Below are 17,758 nucleotides of genomic sequence, written 5' to 3'. Positions count from 1 at the left end.
GAAAAGGGTATGAGCAGTATCATAGAGCAGTAGCATATTTCACTTTTTCATTGTAAAAAAATTATAGTTATTTCTGCAATTACATTCCTAAATCCAATCTTTTGATCTGTGCATATATAGAGGCATTGTCATCCATATGGAGCACTAACTGCTTGGATTAGAGTTGCAGTTATCATTTGATTTAAAAAACAATGTTATGAACACAATTAAGAATATGCAATTAGTGGTACTGAGAAATCACTAAATATTTTAGTGATTTAATTCTTTTTTTCATTGCACACGTTGTATGCAAGGACTCCTGGTTGACATTTTTATATGAACTCAGCCTTCAATCAAGAAGAGAGCTCAAACTGCAAACAGCATCTCTGAAAATATTGCTACAGTACCAGCTTGATCTTAAAAGTTAACAGTGAGTGGAGTCAAAATCAGAAAAGTAGTACCTTCAAATTATTATCTTCCCCACACAATTTCCTGAAGCCAACCTTATGCAGATCTCTGTCCTAATCCATGTCAAATTTAGAGACAAACAGCTCAGCTTCTGCATGTACTTGTGAGCAAGCTCTTCAGACTTTAGGAAAACTGTGTATTGTGATGCATTTTTCCTTTTATCCCACTGGATATGATTTTAAGCCTATTTGTTTCTCAAGTAAGTCAACACTGTTCTATCAAAAGAAATTCCTAACTGAGCCTGATGACTTCACTCTCCACAAATTTTTCTTTAGTATTGATCTCTGCAATGATATCTAGACAATTCTTATCAGAGAGTGGTAGATAAAAAACTTAAGCTATGAACATTTACTAGAAAATGGGAGAAAAAAGTATTTGTTTCAACATTTTACCTACACAAACATCCATGACTGATATAATTCTATTTAGCTCCAAGATTGCAAAATGAAATTTCTGTTAATTTCTATATATCTCTGAGAAGAAAAGTCACGTGAATTTCAAATCCTAGCCCATAAACCATCATGCTAAGTAGTGGAAAAACATGAAGCTGGAAAGCCTTGCACTATTTTCCTATTTTTTTTCTAGAGTTCAGAATTTTAAAAAACAAATGAACAAAAAAAATATAGAAAATAATTGAATAAAACACAACATTAATAAACTACTCCTTTCCCTGTATTCTTGGGAATACCTGCCAGCTGTAGTTACAGCACATCAGCTGATATCTGACCACTATGGAGATTAAACTTCTGCTTTCACAGAAGTGGTTCTTACAGTCTCATTTATCTCATCCCTGAACAGTAACTGATCAGAATTCACACTATATGAGCAAAGTTAAGACAAATTTTCTCCACATACTCATTTTATAACATTTTTCTCAAGATATCTGCATGAAGGGAAGTATTATATCACAGAAAATATTTTATTGTCCATGTTTCAATTGTTTTGAAACATTTTATGTTTTTCATCATTAGTAATTAAAAATGATTTAAAAAAAAAGGTAAAAAAAATAAAATTATTACTCACACAAGGGAGGGTCTAAGTACTTAGTGACAGTCAAAGCTGTAATGACCATAATACAAGTGGAGATACCCAGTATTTGAAGTGGCTAAATTTGTTTTGCATTTTCTTTGCTCCAAGACTTTAAATATTAAAAACAAATACAAACCAAAAAGCCACCTCCTGAAAGATAGTGGTGCCCTACAATCTTCTGAAGCCATAAAATAGACTGATCAGTTTATTTACCTGCATCTAACTTTGCCTTGAGGTAGAGATATCTGTCAAAATTATCTGTTATAATGAAGCAGATGCATAGAGTATAGGCTATAACAGTTCATTAATGAAAATATCAGCATGTCTTCAGAATCTGTCATCCCTTTGACTAATCATTTAGTTTTCAACTGTTAACTGTTTTGTGCTATAATTGAAAATTTGAATTATTTTTATGATAAAAAGAAGCCAAACAGGTATGAAAGAATTCATTAAGGTAATAAATAATATTAAAGTAATTATCTTAATAAGATAATCAAGCAGACAGATGTTATTGCTTCCTTAATCAGAGTCTCCACTGCTCTTTATTTTCAGGTAGTTTTGCAGTTGTTCAAGTTGGTAACTGTACTCATCTGTAACTGTACTCAGTCCTAGCACTTTACATTCTTCATCCTACCGTTTTCCTGTTTCTTCCAGGATTATATTCAATTTAATTTGTTCTTCCCCAAAAATATTGAGTAAGACAAAAGCATTTTAAAAATATTTAATTAAGTTGGCACCAAAACAAAGAAATGTTTCAGAGAGAAATTAAGTTCTGATGAGAAACATTTCCATGTAAAATAGAACATTAGTCATGGAAAAGCATTCTGAATCCAGCTGGACTGATTGCACAAAAAACGAATCTGTATGCTTCTCTTTAGCAGCTCAGCTATGGTACTGTACAATAATTAAATCCAGTTGTTAAAGATTTCTGGGCTGGAGCATAGTTCCTATATCCTGCCAATGTATTTGTAAGTGGCAGGAAGCTTCTCTCCTATTGAGCCAGTGGTGATTAAGCGTTTGCTCTTTGAAAGTTATATCTAATGAAATTCTTCAAAAGACAAGAATGTACATCTTTAAGATATGCAACTCTAAGTTAATTTCATTTTAATTACTTCTAAAATTCTAAACAAAACCCAAGCAGATGTTTATACACCAACAATTTTTCCAATGTTCCCCATCACTAATGCATTATACTCTACTTAACCACAGCAGATGAAATCCACATATCATAGAAGTTAGAAAGAATTTCAGCATTGCCTTTTAGAAGAGTGGTGCCACTGAGTGACGCCTCTTCTTCAAAAGAAAAGGCACCCACTTTCCAAATCAGATTTCTGTCCTGTAACAATTATCAGCACTGATATCTACCTTATTTCCTCACTTAGTTGCTGTGATCAACTGAAGCAACAATTGAAAAACTTGTCATGAAACACTTGAAATTAGCCCTAAAAAGGGGGGCAGAAAACCAGAACTCTTACTGCCTTTGTCTTGTACATGGCATTCATGTTCACTTATCACAAAGTGATATCATCTTTCAGCAAAGGCATCGCTCGATTCCTTAAGATCCTTTCTCCGTTTTTGTGTAGGCCTGGTCAGTCAGTTACCTCCATTTCAGATTGTTCATTTGTTTTGTTTTCTTTCTTACATGCAGTAAGTAGCACCTAACCTTTCTGAAGCTATTACTTTTCTAAAAACATTTCTATAACCCATCATAAATACTTTGCAACATCTGCCAGTCTGATGCCATTCACAAATTTAATCAAAACTGTTTCGTTAACCAACTCATTCTAGAAGATACTAGCACCATACCTGGGACATACATGTACCTAGAGCAGGTTGCAACAGGACTAGAAGAGGAGTAGAAGAACAGGGGAGAAAAATATAAAGTATCAGCTAAACCAGACAAGCTAGTCTGAATTAACAACAACAACCACCAAAAAAAAAGAGAGAGAGAGAGAGAGAGAAAATGAGTTTCTACTGCATTAGAAACGTTGTAAAAGAACTGAAAAAGGAAAAAACATGGGAGTTAAACTTGTTTGGATGTTAGGGAGAGTTCTGAAAACTACTATCTGAAAAATAAAACTATCTGGACCAAAAAGCTTAAGATTCACAGATAAAAGGAACCAATGCGGAGTAAAATTGAGAAAGCAAAGGAAAGTGAACGTGAAACCAGAGTCGGGACACCTGAGGAAAACAAGATGAAAGAACTGTGATCACAACAGAACCTTGCTTTCTAGGGGCTGCACAGATCCAGCATCCATGTCTTGCCCTTCCTCTAGTCAGTACATATACATGCCATTCACTGGTATAGCATCTAATTTTTCCCGGAGTTAGATCAACCTCCACGCCATCGGTTACTGTTATCTCAAGTATTGCTTTCAAGTAGAGTTTCTGAACCTGCTTCAGGCACTTACATAGGTTTCCAGATGGCAGAACAACAAAAGTGTATGCTTCCCACTTTGTTCATCAACTCCCCTTGCCTCCAGCACCACCAAGAAACATGGATAATTAAGGATGAAAATCAAAGCCTTAATCAAGTATTAGGCAATGCCAGAACTAGGAGTGCATCTCTAACTTTTAATCACTCTGTGTATCAGTTCTCACTTAACTATCCCAGTGCTCCCCAACTCTTTCAAGATTTCAGGCTTTTCCACTTACACAGTACTGCTGTCATCATGGAAGCAACTGGAAAGTCTAAAGTATTCCTAGGAAAGTACACAAGGATCAGATCTTGAAAAAACATTTATCTCCTCATCTTTAGTGCCTGACTGTTTCTTTGATAAGCTTATTATAACATTGGAAAAACTTGAAATAACTTTTATTGTTTGGCAGTTTCATATGCCCAGTGAAGATTGTGTGTGAAAAGCAGTGGTAAAAGTATGTTTGCATATATGTATATGCAGATGTAGCAATGTATTCACTTCTTAGAATTCTTCTATTTTAAGTTTTCTTCTATTCTGTTTTAGTTTTAAAATTAGCCACAAAGACCAAGCATATAAGAAGACTGAGAGAGCATGCAGAACAATACAATAACTTGCTCTGCCACATTGAGAATGTCAGCTGAACTTACCCTATCTGTATCATTTGCTCTTCTACAAAAATTTGTCAATTCACCCTGCAAAATAAATCATTGACTATGGGGCTGCCCTGTATTTAGCAGGCAGAACTTCTCCAAAACAAGTATAAAAATTGTAAATTATTCTCCCTATATGTTCACTACAACAACTAACCCCACCAACCTCCCAGCAACAGCAAAAATAAATCTCAGAGTATGAGACAAGAAAACTTGAACATCCATTTTTTCTCCTCCAATCAAACTACTTAAATTTTTCAAGCAGCCAGAAGCACATTAAGTATGTCACAGAACAACTGCAAATACATTAAATCTGAAGAGTAAATCCAAAATGTAATGTTGCAACAGTCATAGCCTAAAGACGGAGCTGAAGAATAGGAGGCGATTTCATTGAGCAAAATGATGTGCGTTTTGATAGCTCAAAGACATTTCAAACCTAAGCACAACGTGAGAGTTGTGATGAAATTACATGGAGGTGTCCTAGCTACAAATACCAATGAAGTTTGAAGAGTACAGAAAGAGACCAAAGCAGAGATGAAGACACTCCGATATAGGTCCTGCTAGAGGAAACATAAATAGTATAGAAACTAAAAAGAAATCACTACATCTTAAAAATAATTTATACAAACCAGACAATTTAACCATCTAGATCGCACTGAGATTAGTAGTGAATGGCTTCAAGACCAGACAAAAATGCCATACTCAAGGGGAGAGTTAACATGATGATGGACATGGAAAAAAGCAAGATTTACAACTGGCACAAAGAAAGGTCAGGACTGCAGCAACCTGGATCTGGAGAACACTTTTTTTCCTGAATCTATACTTTTTTTAGAATACCATAGCAATTTTAACTGGTTAGGTCTTCCATGAAGTTTGTGGCAAGTTATTTTTCTGTTTCATTTTTGCAGGACTTTAAAAATCTTCCTTTTTCAGATGTACTGAGAACTTAACCCAGTACAAACAACAGAAGCCTAGTCTCATTTGGGAAGCCCCCTTATACTGTATGAAACCAGTGTAATTCCCTAAACATTACATTTATATTTAGCTCAGTCCGACAGATTGTATGATGCATCGTGGATCAATTTGCCTTTGATCCGAAAGACAGAGAAATATTAGAATTCTTTGTACTGAATGGCCCATCTATTTTCTGATACCAGAACTGATGCTTTAAGAATAAAAAGTTCTTTAAAAATAATCATGAAAACTTCAAGTTTATAACAAGGCTATTCATAAAAAATAAAAAAATAAAAAAAAAATAAAACACGAGCAGCAATGAGCTTAGAACATGTAAAAAATATGGCCTTTCACAGGAAGCTCTCTAGACTCAAAATAGTCACTAATTTTTCAGCTACAGCTGCATGTTAGTACTATTTTTTTGAAAAAACAACTGGTAAATAAATTTGAAAACAAAAGGTGTTGAGAATGAACTCATGTAAGCAAATTCAGAACGTGACCTGCTGTAACTGTACTACATATGAATTGAAGTGATTGTATCAAGGTACAAATTACTACAACCAAGAGCACAGAACTAAAGGCTAGATCCAGTACAAAGCTTCCACAGTAAGCAGCCATGTTTCTGAAAGCTGACAGAGCTATTTTCTCCTCCACCTACCATCAAAAATGTTAGCAGCTGAAATTCTATGTAAATATACGCAAGCCCAGTCATGTCACAGTGCCAGATAAATCAGAATGCACCTACAAAATCAGGCTGCATGAAGAATTCAACACTGACTTCCCTCATGTCTGGATCACAATGAAATTACAGCATCCACAGAGAGCCACAGCTCTGGAGAAGCAGAGAATCAGCAATGCATGTGCCTAGGGAATTTTGCTGTCAGCTGGAAAAGCATCCAGAAATCAAGACCATTCTGGAATTAGACAGCTGAAGAGTGGGAGGGTTTAACTTTTTTTTCTTTAAATTAATTTTGGATTTATACAATTAACATCTCTCTAAATCCAATTTTAATTAGCTAAAACCTCCTACCCACTTAACTTATATTTATTATATTTAACTCTTTCTCTAAATTTATTATGTCACCTACAAATAGTTCCGTTCTGTAGTAACTTTCACTAAAATCACTCCCACATTGTAGTTTATCTGAAGAAAAAATGACAAATCAAACCTGTATTTCCCAATACTACAGTGTCTTAAAAACCTTTTATACTCTGGAAAACAAAGCTGAAGCAATTGCTTTTGACTATGTATGAATTTATGGAATTACCCATCTCTTTTTGGCTGTTAAGTCTGATACCGTTCAACAAGATAATGTATTACTCTTTTCAATTAGTATATACAGAAATGCAAATTTCTATTCAAATCTTTCGAGCTTTGTCCTGCAAAGGAAGCAGCAACAATCACTCGGACAAAGCGTTCCCAAACAGAGTACTCATTATCACAGACAGTATCATTAACTTCAAGCTGATGTTGATGTCTTGTAAGAGTGAACACACGATCCAACAATCATTTCAACCTTAGGTCCACGAACCCGAGTTAACCTGGGTAACTGAACTTCTGTGATTAACCACTAGAGGGAGTTGCTGTCTCACACATTAAACCCTAGTTGGTACATGATCAGCTGTGAAATGCAACTCCTCTGGAACTGAGGAGAAGCAAACTACTTCAACAAAATTTGATATCCAGAAACAAGCCAATAGAAAACTAGTATTAAAATTCTGTTATAAATGTAATGTTGCCTAAAAATAAATAAAGAAAGAAAAATAAAGAAAAATAAATAAAGAAAAAAAAAAAAGAAAAAAAAAGAAAAAAAAAAGAAAAAAAAGTTATTTTAACTCCTCAAAGAGATGTTCCTTCAATCCATCGGTAACTGAAAACAGCTTCGTTGATATACAGTCTTACAGAGCCTCCATTCTGGCTATGAACTGTAAATTTTACAAAAGTAAGCAATTTGCATGCAAATAAGTGCAAAAATAGGGATTAATGGTATTTTACATAGTTATTTTTCATATTACACCATGGTCAACATTACTGGGACATGGGAAAAAAACAGACTTCTATCTACAAAATTCAAACAGACAAGGCTGAGACCCCAAAGATTCCTATCAGTGATACACATATCACTGATCACATATCACTAACAGTGATCTACATATGAAATTTATTGTTGAAAGGTCTGTTCTCTAATATACCTGATAAATCTGGCTTGGAGATTTGGAGTAAGAGTCCGAAATTGCAGAAAAATCGCCATCAGATAGCAGTATTTGAAGCTTAATGTCTATCTCATTTAGGTGGTGAAATTCCATCGGTTCAGGGGTGTACCCTTCTCCTGGTGCTAGCCAGCCAGATTCATCATCCTATTGAAAGATAAGGAAAATATTTAATCCTCTTTCCCAAAGGAAACAGATTTTAAAGGCAGTTATACATCAAGTGTATTTATTTTTCAAATAAACTGTACTTAAGAACAAAATGCAAGTTCTCATCTAGTTCAGTGTATAGCTGAACTCTGCCAGTAATCATGTATCAAGCACATCCAATAGCAGATATGCAACAATCAACAAGAGGCATGCATTTTTCATTTCTTAAATAAAATTAAGCAGCAACTTTAGTGGACTTTATATATATATATATATATATATATATATATACACACTTCATTTTATCTTTCAGAAAGCACCTACACATCTACTGTGCCAGTGCAAGACAGGAAGCCTGAGAAAGCTTGGCCATCCTCATTACCCTTAGGCACACTGGTTCCAAGGAGACAAAAACACACACCCCGAACTCCTACTATAAATTACCTCTATTTTGGTTTATCTGAAACAAAAGCAGTTTCTCTGTTGCTTTCTCATACAAGTATGATGACAGATCTAATAAGCCTGACCAAACATGACCTGATAGCAGGAGAGCCACCCAGAAACATTTCCAGGAGAAGTTTTCCAGCTATGCAGAAGCATCTGTTCAGGTGAGACAATGACTATCGTAAAATAAGTATCCAGTGTGGTACTAAACGTGCATCATGTTAACCAGTCCCTAGCAGTGTAAACACAGAAATGACTCTACAGGAGTCAGCTGAGCCACCAAGTGGTAGCTTACTAGCCACCACTCAATGTTTATTTCCCATACTCTCAAATCCCCTGCTCCCAGTACTATGTAGCCACTTTAATCCAAGGTTAAACAGACTTACACATTTTCCTTTGTATTTTCAAGATGGCCACTGATTTAACATTTGTCTTGGAAAGCGTGCTTCTCTCCTGTCAATGTTTCCTATGTGTTAACTCAGAACAGTATTTTTATAACAGCAGTCAGGGCTTATTACTATGTAACATCTGAAACGACTTACACCCCTGCAGTTTTGACAATTATATAAGCCTGAAATATTTTAAAGAGTCTTTTTTATTTTATTTTTTTTTAAGTAAGAAGTACTACTTAGTTGGACTAGATTATCTTTGAAGGTCACATCCATCTGAACTGTTCTGTTCAGATACTTAACATATGTAGTAATATGAGTCAAGTTATCTAATCCACATTACACTATACAGAAGAATTAATACAGCATACCCACCTCTGCCTTGACAGACAACCTCCAAAAGATGAAATATTTTAGCCAATGTAATACCAACTTTTTAAGAGTCAGAACAAAGTAACATGAAAGTGGCCACCAGTTGGACAGTTACCCATGCCAGCTTGGAGCTGTGGAGATTAGTCATTAGCTGATAACTTCCTTTGATCTTTGTTATAAAGCAGCCTTGGGAAATGAGTCACCCGTAATGTAATTCAAAAGTCACAGAGAAAGAATCTTTCTATAAACTAGACAGTTTTCAAGTAACTAAGTATTACCCTTTCTTTTATTCTATTTTGGCAGTTGGTTTAGGAGCTATTTTCTTTAAAGGGCTGGTCTAGTAGTGACTAGACTAACCCACTGTGGTGGTTTAGTCTAGCAGCCAAGCTCCACCACAACCACTCTCTCACTCCACTTCCTCAAAGGACAAGGGGGAGAAAAGGGGAAACTTCTGCTCCATTCCTGGAGCACCTCCTGCCCTTCTTCTGCACTGACCTGGGGGTCTGCAGGGCTGGTTCTCACTCCTCATTCTCCCAGCTGCTGCTGTGCAGCAGCTGTGTTTTTTTTCCCCCTTTCTTAAATCTGCTCTCACAGAGGTGCAAACAACATCACTTATTGGCGCGGCTCTGGGCAGCAGCAGGGCCCTTTGGAGCCGGCTGGAGCTGGCCCTTATCTAACACGAGGCAGCTGCTGGACTCTTCTCACAGAGGCCACCCCTGCATCCCCCCACTAGCGAAACCTTGCCATGTAAACCCAATACACTCAAACTACAACTGACAAGAACAGGAATTGTATCAAGAACATACAGCAACACACTTCTTCTGTAGTGCCCTATTTAATATTTGCTATAAAGAGTACAAGCTCTGTAAATATGTGCCCACATAATAGTGCCACATGCTAAACACAGACTTTGGATAAACGTTGCACTTTTCCACTGCCGTGATGCCTTAAGAACTGGTGCTTAAGAACTTAAGAAAAGGCACACATTGCTAGTCAGAATCTGTATCAGCTATTTGGAAAAAATAGCTGTGAAGTTTGTGATTTTTAAATGCTGCCATTCATCAAACAAAAGACCAGCTCTTTCAAAGAACTGAGGATGGTATTGGTAATTAAACACCAAGCAACCTTTCCAACAAGAGGAGAAAAAACAACCAACCAGAACCAAGACAAATCAAAATCACCCATTCCCAACAGTTTCTTCCTGTTCAAAGACTGGATGAAGCACTGCTTCCATTGAAGATTTTGACCTTTATATGGTATTACAATGCCAAACCTGTTGCAAGCATATCTAATAAAGACCTTGAATCTCCTCCAGAATGTACCGACAAAAGAATAACTAAATAATGATCCACTGAGCTTTAACCTTGTTCTTCTAATAAACAATAAATTCAAATTAAAATCAACTTTCATAACCTACAGATCAACATTAAACCAAAGATGCATTTATACTGCATTTTTTAATGCTAAACTATGTCAGCTAAGTCAAATATCACTGATCATTAACTGATGAGTATCTTACACAGATAAATATGTCAGTTCTGCAAGCATGGTGTTCACATCCAGAAAAAAGTATGTAAATTTTCTATGTTTAGTGATGGAACAAAGGTCAGAGCAACAGGAAGACTGCTGCAACTTCATAGAAGTCAAAGTTTTTCTTCTCATTAATTGAAACACTGAATGTGGCTGATAGTTTTACACCTTTGTATATCAATAATGAGCAAAGGTTAAGTTCTCTGTGTTTCTGCTCTAGCTTATAATCTGTGAAAGAAGAGTTACTGTTAAAATACTGGGCATTTATATCATCCATTTCATTAGATCTTCCTGTCTCCTGGACTCCTCAACTCACATTTGTTCCATAGAGCTCCAAAAATGCTAAAACACTGAATATTTAATAGTTTCCCTGGCTGAAAGAAAAATGTGTTTTGGGCCAGTGACCACACAAGTGTCAACCCAGAAGTCACACTGAAGTTGAGTAAATTACAGATTTGTTTAATGCCACAAACCATGGTAAGGCTAGTGCTCTGTATCCATAAGCCATTTGGACTCAGATGAAGAAAATTCTGAGCTCACTTTACCCCATATCCTGAAACTGTAATTTATAAAAATGGATTTTGGCCACATTTTGGAAAAGAACAATTAAGTACAGCACCTCTTGGATGACTCTCAATCTTATCAGAAAATAACTTAAGAGTAAAACATGGAAAGACAATTAAAAAAAATACAATGCATCTGCTTGTCTCACATACAAGTTGTTAGTTATCCTACTGAAAAATTTAGCCCAGATAATTTTTGTTGTCTAAGTTAAACAGAAACTGGACCTAGATCATATTTTGTTCATTCTACACAAAGTTCACATCTTTCTTCATAGGTTGAGATTCAGTGTATACTGTGACAAAATTCTTAACATTACTATAAACTTGATGTACATTTTAATGTAAAACAAATTTAAAAGGTCGTGATTTTTTTTTAAACAAAGCAAGGATTTTCACAGCATTTCTTCTTATTTATTAAAATGAATTTTCTTGAAGTATTATATCAAACTTACATAGTTTAAGGATGATCATACTATGAAAACACTTATCTTTAGAAAGTTTAATACCATATATATTTGAAAAATACCCTAGGCTTATATTATGATTTATTTTTCAAATCAAATTTTACATTCCCATAGCCTAGCAGCTTTATGATTACTTTTGTAACATAAGAAGTGTTCCCAACAACTCTATCACAATGATTTTTCCCTCAGAGGAGTAAAGAATAAAGGCTGTCTACTCGGAGATCTAGAGATTATTTGACAGGAGATCAAGAGATCTAGGAGATCAAGAGATTATTTGACATGTTCACATTACTGGGAATCATTTTGTGGCACATAGCCTCCTTCAAGCAGTGGTGGCTGGCATAATTGCATATTTATTTTACTCTCCATAAGGAAAAGTATTTCTATTTACTTTTGTTCTTTCTATCCACTGCAGTACGTAGATGTGTACAGCTTGCTTGTTAACAGTATTATGTTAAAACATACACGTCCAATATTTAAGTAGGCTTTTGGCTTCTTTGTGTACTTTTCAGACAGACTGAGTTGGAAGCTACACAGTTATTTTTCCAGATGCAGACACAAGCTTCATCAGTATATATTTCCCCAACTGCTGCATCCTAAAATTCATGTTCTGATGCAACTCTGAGTTTTGTGGTGCTGTTCGTTGTTGTTTTTTGTTTGTTTGAAGTAGATGCTGGCCTTTCAGCATCTTTATGCAGCAACTTCACATTTTCTGCATAAAAAGTAGTCTCAGTGTGCTTCTAAGGCTCGTTCCATCCATGTCTAACTTTTCCTGAAACTTCTGCTGCTTATTTGAGGTCTGTGCACTTCCACTTGTTAGTGAAGTGAACAAAGAAGTCAAGGACAAATTGATATTGCAGACAAAGCCAATTGGACTTGTTCAGTTTCTCTCCTGTATCAGTTGGTTATTCATGATAAGACTAAAACAATAATCAAATTCAGATTTACAGTAAGCTAAAACAAGTAAGCTTACACAAGGACAGTACAAATTAAAGTTCACATACCTCAAGATCTTGCAATTCACTTCCATCTTCTGTATCTTTCAATAGTTCGCTTAACCTTTTCCTTTCTCCTTCAAGCATAGCTATCTGGTTTCCCGAATCCTTTGCTAGCTGAAATATTTTGCAAATGAAAAGAAAAATAAAACCTTTAGAATTCCATTAGCTCAAAGAGTATCAAAATACAATTTTTAAACTCTGTAAAATTAACATCCAAATTTGTTTATTTTCATATTACAAATTATCACTCTGAGAGACAATAAATTGATAATCTTATACTAGTCATTGACAGAGACATGGATAGAGGGGGTGGCATCGGATTAAAACAAATCATTAGAGACATAGAAAAGAAGGCATGCAAGTCAAGGCTCCATTTTCTGACATGTCTTCTATTACATGCTCAGGCACAAACAGAACAATTCAACTTCCAGTACTCTTCAGCAAGTATGCAAAAGCCTATGCCTACCCGAGAAACACGATCATCCAAGTGAGAACCATTTTATACAGTACTCTGCCATAAACATCAATTTTTAGTAGTAAGATGTCTTTTCATTTACTCCCAATTAGCTTTTCATGTCCCTGATAAATAAATCCATCTGTCTCCAGAAATGTTTTTATACTGTTTTTCAGTTAACATTTAATAACATATTAATGATTGTTGGTTTAATGCTTACCTCAATATTCTTTTTAATGAAATCCTGATTGTTTTTACTTTTATTCTGTGTTTTTTCTGCTTCATGAAATTCAATTGTTTCTATTTCACTTGGATAATCTGAAATTTGAGGAGAAAAAGTTGCTAAGTTATGATAATTCCTTTTCTGATTCAGTCAGAGCTGTAATTACAGTAAGTCCACTAAAATTTTTAACTAACTTGTAAAGTGGATAGACAACCTTTTGATATGCTGTTTTCATTATCTGTATAACTTATATAGCTATATTTAAAAGAGATAACTATCATGAAAGACTAGTCTCATTTTTAGGCTTTTATTATCTGAGATCATACAATACTGGGAAGGCTCAAATGCCTTTGGATTTCTGACCTCAAAAATGTTAAACATGGCTGCTTTAAAAGCCATAGCATTCCTTCGAACCCTATCATTGTTTCAGTTTTACCATCAGTACAAAACCAGACAGTAATTTTTTGGGAAACCACAGAATGATTTGGAGCCATACCAAATACTTTTTTTTTTTTTTTTTTTTTTAAACAAAACAGCTGAAGAACAGATGATATATTTGATATTATTACAACACTGCTTATAAAACAAATTCTGTTTAAAACTAAAACTCAACATGGACTTGTACTCAAACAAACATCCACATACGTTATTTGTAACAATTAAATCTACATCATAATTAAATGATGTTCTGACAACATTTCACATAAGGTTTTTTTTCTATCCATCATATAATTATGGGCACAAATTCAGTTATTCAGAGACTTGTACTACTTTTAAGGAAACAATTATTTTACGAACACCAAATAACACCAAATATTTATCATATTAAATAATACGACTAAGCAAATACAATATCTTAGTCCCACAAACTACTTGAGAAGTATGCACAGTACTTCTCTGAAAAGTATAAAATTGAAAAACGGAGTGTTATTCCATCTACAAAAATAACCTCAATTTAGCATGCTGGATTATAGAAGACAAGCCATAACACATGTTCTAGCAGCTCACTCTTTTACAGTTTACATGGAAATAACTTTTTTCAGACTGAGTAGACTGAACACAAACCCCCAAAGACATAAAATTAATTCAGTGTAACTCCATGGACGAAGAGTTATATAATATTCTCAGTGATCAGACTGACTTTCAAATTGTAAGTACATCCTAATGGACTTAGGTGTAGGACGTGATCAAGAACACAATCGTTTACTCAAGGCAACCCAAACTGCCTTTAACATTGCCAGGCAAACTCTTAAATCTATCAAGGAATTGGATTATATAAGAATAAGAACAGTTAAAACATGCTCATATTCTGTAAAGTGAAGAGATTCTGCTGCCATCAATGGTCCAACCTTGAGAAATACCTGTTTACAAAACCTTTGTCATCTTAGCCGGTCACCAGTAAGGGCATTCTGTTTACAAAGAATGGGAGATGACAAGAAAATAAACAATTGCAGATGACTGCAATGGCAGCTGAAGTCATTCTTCTTATGTCACAACACATGTGAGAAGTTACTCAACCATACATATTTGAATTTCAAATAGAGAAAGAACAGAGGCTCAAAAGCACAGTTCTATTTATTTTGAAGTACTGGACACTCCACACTACCACCGGCATTTGATACCTCTAAGTAGCACATGAAAACAACTAATATCTAAAATAATCGGTATAGATGCTTGATTTTTTGCCAGAAAGTACTTAATAAATGACAGTATTGCAGCCTCTACAGTAATCGGCATAATAAAATATAAAATTAGTTGTCTGAAGATTTAGGTTTGCCACAGTATCCATAAAATTTCTCCTGAAAACAGAGAAATTACGGAACAGTTGAAACTGTATACAACACCACTCTTCATTGCTAGATGATTTCTTGAATATAAGCTAATGTATGAATTATTACCATACCTTAGATTAACAGCAAACACAAGTTTTTCAAAAATTTCCAAGAAAAAAAGTGGCATATTATACAATGAATGCTATACACCTTATCAATTTATTACAACAACAAAAAATAATAACTTGGGAACAAAAATTTTCTCAGCATCTTGAGTAAAATGCTTAGTTTAAATCCCAAATAAAACTCTATTTTATCATTTGTGGGAAAAAATAAACTAAAATTATTGCCATTCCACGAAAAAGTCTTAAATTTTCTGATGGTTTGGCCTAACTACAAAAATCTAGTCTTCATTACCCAGTCATTGTACTTGATGTTTTACCAGATAATAAAGCTTACCTTTATTATGTTGGATTTTATGGCAGTCATAATCTGCTGGATTAATTTGTGTGTGAAATACTGAAGTACATATTTCATCTTCTTTAAGATGGAATGGATCTGCAAAGAAAGTCTTTAGTAAAATTTAAAATGTCTCTAGAGAAAACCTAGTTTCATGCATATCATGCTATAAAATTTCACACAAGAAAGTTTCCAAAATTTACTTGGATAAATTATAAAATCACTACCTTCTTCAAGAAATAAAAGTGTAAAGTGTGTCTCATGAGTAACATGTAACAGAAAAAAATTATGATGTTATTTTATATGCATGTGTTTTTAGCAACTAGTGAATCTACATACCACACATACATGACAAGTAATTGCATAGTAGAAAATAGGTTATTATGTTCAAAGCCTCCACAGACACCATGTGCTTAGTCACCTTGAGTTTTAAATGGGAATAGAGTACCCAGATTTTCACAGCTGCTGTCTCTCCCTCTACATGAGTTATTTGACTTCCAAGAGGCTTAGGTCAAGGGTACAGTCTAGGAAAAGAGAGTATTCAAAGATCCCAGGCATACATGAGTTATTTCAATTACTCAAAAAAAGAAAAAAAAGAAGAAAAAAAAAAAAGAAGAAGAAGAAAAAAGTCATGGTACAAGCTTATATCAACAGAAAATATAAGGGTATTAACCTACAATCTATAAACTTAGCACATAAAAAAAAGAACTCACATTGAAAAGAACCATATATACCTCATATGACAAAAATGCTTTTCAATTAAAAAAACAACCCATATCCTGTATTAATTAAGTTTAATGGACTGCAAGTACGATTTTTTTACACAGAGCACAGGAGATGAATTTAAGGCCATTTAATTAATCCCTAATTTACATGTCTGCTATGGGTATGTTAGAGGGGTTTTGTGCCTGAGCAGCTGGGACAAATTTGTTATTAATGATTTTGTACCCAAAACTTGTGTTTGATCTCACAGCTGTATTAAAAGCTATAATAAAATGTCTCCTTTATATAATTTATTTAAAATAGTTCTTTAACAAATTAAAGCTCTAAAAGCAAAATATATGAATTGCATTTCATTTCAGTATCAATCAGGGCAACTATCAGGTCTGGAAGTCATTGGCAGACATTTAAAAAAAAAAAAAAAAAAGAAAATTCAAGGCAAAATCAGATTAGAGGAGAAAGGTAAATCTAAACCAAGTAGAGTTTTGTAAATACAGTACACCATGACACACGTGATCTCTGCATCAAAGTGTTATCTTTAAAATAAAAGAGGAATCAAAGCATGGAAGTCATTATAAATTATATTTATATCAAATATAAATATAATTTAAGTATACATGTATATCCTTGCCTGTTTTGGGGGTTTTTTTTGGTTGGTGTGGTTTTTTTGCTATATGCTGACATCTAGTGGAAATTTTTTAAATATCAACCTTAACTTAAATCCTGTTTTTTCCATTAGTAAGCCAAACTTTAGCACAAAAACATTACCTTGCAGTAGTTTTATTGATGTGTTTTGACCACACATTACTACACGCAAATTGAAATTTTTGCTTAGCAATATCCATTCAATCCTCTAATCCTTGTTCTCTCCCTAGCAAGGAAAAAGGTAGGTTGTACCACAATCCTGTTTCCTTTCAATTCTTTTTCTTCAACCAAGAAACCATTTCAGCCAACATATACTGATGAAAGACAGGATGAAAAATGTGTATGATTGACATGTCTTTGAGATCTCCAGCACCAAGAGAGAATACTCAAACAACAATTTTTTGAAAACCACTCTCAAGCAGTTTTGACACTGTTTCTTGACAAATCCAAACAATCAGTTTTTGTTCACCCCACTCCCTAGTGAAGACATCAGGAGCAAGATGCCTACAGGATACTTCTTTTCCAGTGTCTCCTCCAGTTAGAGTACAGGCACAGTAAGAAAGAAAACATTAGTCAATGTTTTTATTTTTCCTGGTCCATAGGAGCTAGCGTATCCTCTGCACATTCTTGAAGAAAACTACCAATAATTCAGAATATACTTCAACCATTTGCTACAGAACTTCAACAGAATCATGCTCTTCTGACTCAATAGAGAAAACATGAAAACATATCTAGTCTTTAACTTTTTTCTTTCTCTATTCTATCTCTAGTTTTACATAGATATGCACTGTAATTTTGATCAGATTTTTTTGTTATCCACATTTCTCTTTATCATTAACCATTTGGTTACCTTTGACTTAAAGAACT

At 34.4% G+C, this 17,758-nt stretch overlaps 1 protein-coding gene across 1 annotated transcript in view; it reads right to left on the bottom strand.

Annotated features, from left to right (window-relative positions):
• The window catches only part of FSIP1 (fibrous sheath interacting protein 1), a gene marked incomplete at its 5' end in the record, with an annotated part of 79,595 nt that overhangs the window by 56,413 nt on the left and 5,424 nt on the right, over positions 1 to 17,758 (bottom strand). The window contains 4 exons of the mRNA XM_082761362.1: positions 7,694 to 7,858; positions 12,625 to 12,732; positions 13,293 to 13,390; positions 15,527 to 15,625. Of these exons, the coding sequence (XP_082617488.1) occupies positions 7,694 to 7,858; positions 12,625 to 12,732; positions 13,293 to 13,390; positions 15,527 to 15,625 (470 nt within the window). The remainder of the gene's footprint in view (positions 1 to 7,693; positions 7,859 to 12,624; positions 12,733 to 13,292; positions 13,391 to 15,526; positions 15,626 to 17,758) is intronic.

The sequence above is a fragment of the Aythya marila genome, assembly GCF_965140915.1.
Source record: "Aythya marila genome assembly, chromosome: 5".
Classification (NCBI taxonomy): domain Eukaryota; kingdom Metazoa; phylum Chordata; class Aves; order Anseriformes; family Anatidae; genus Aythya; species Aythya marila.
Note: the sequence above shows the minus strand (reverse complement) of the source record. Positions and strands in the feature narration are given on the sequence as shown.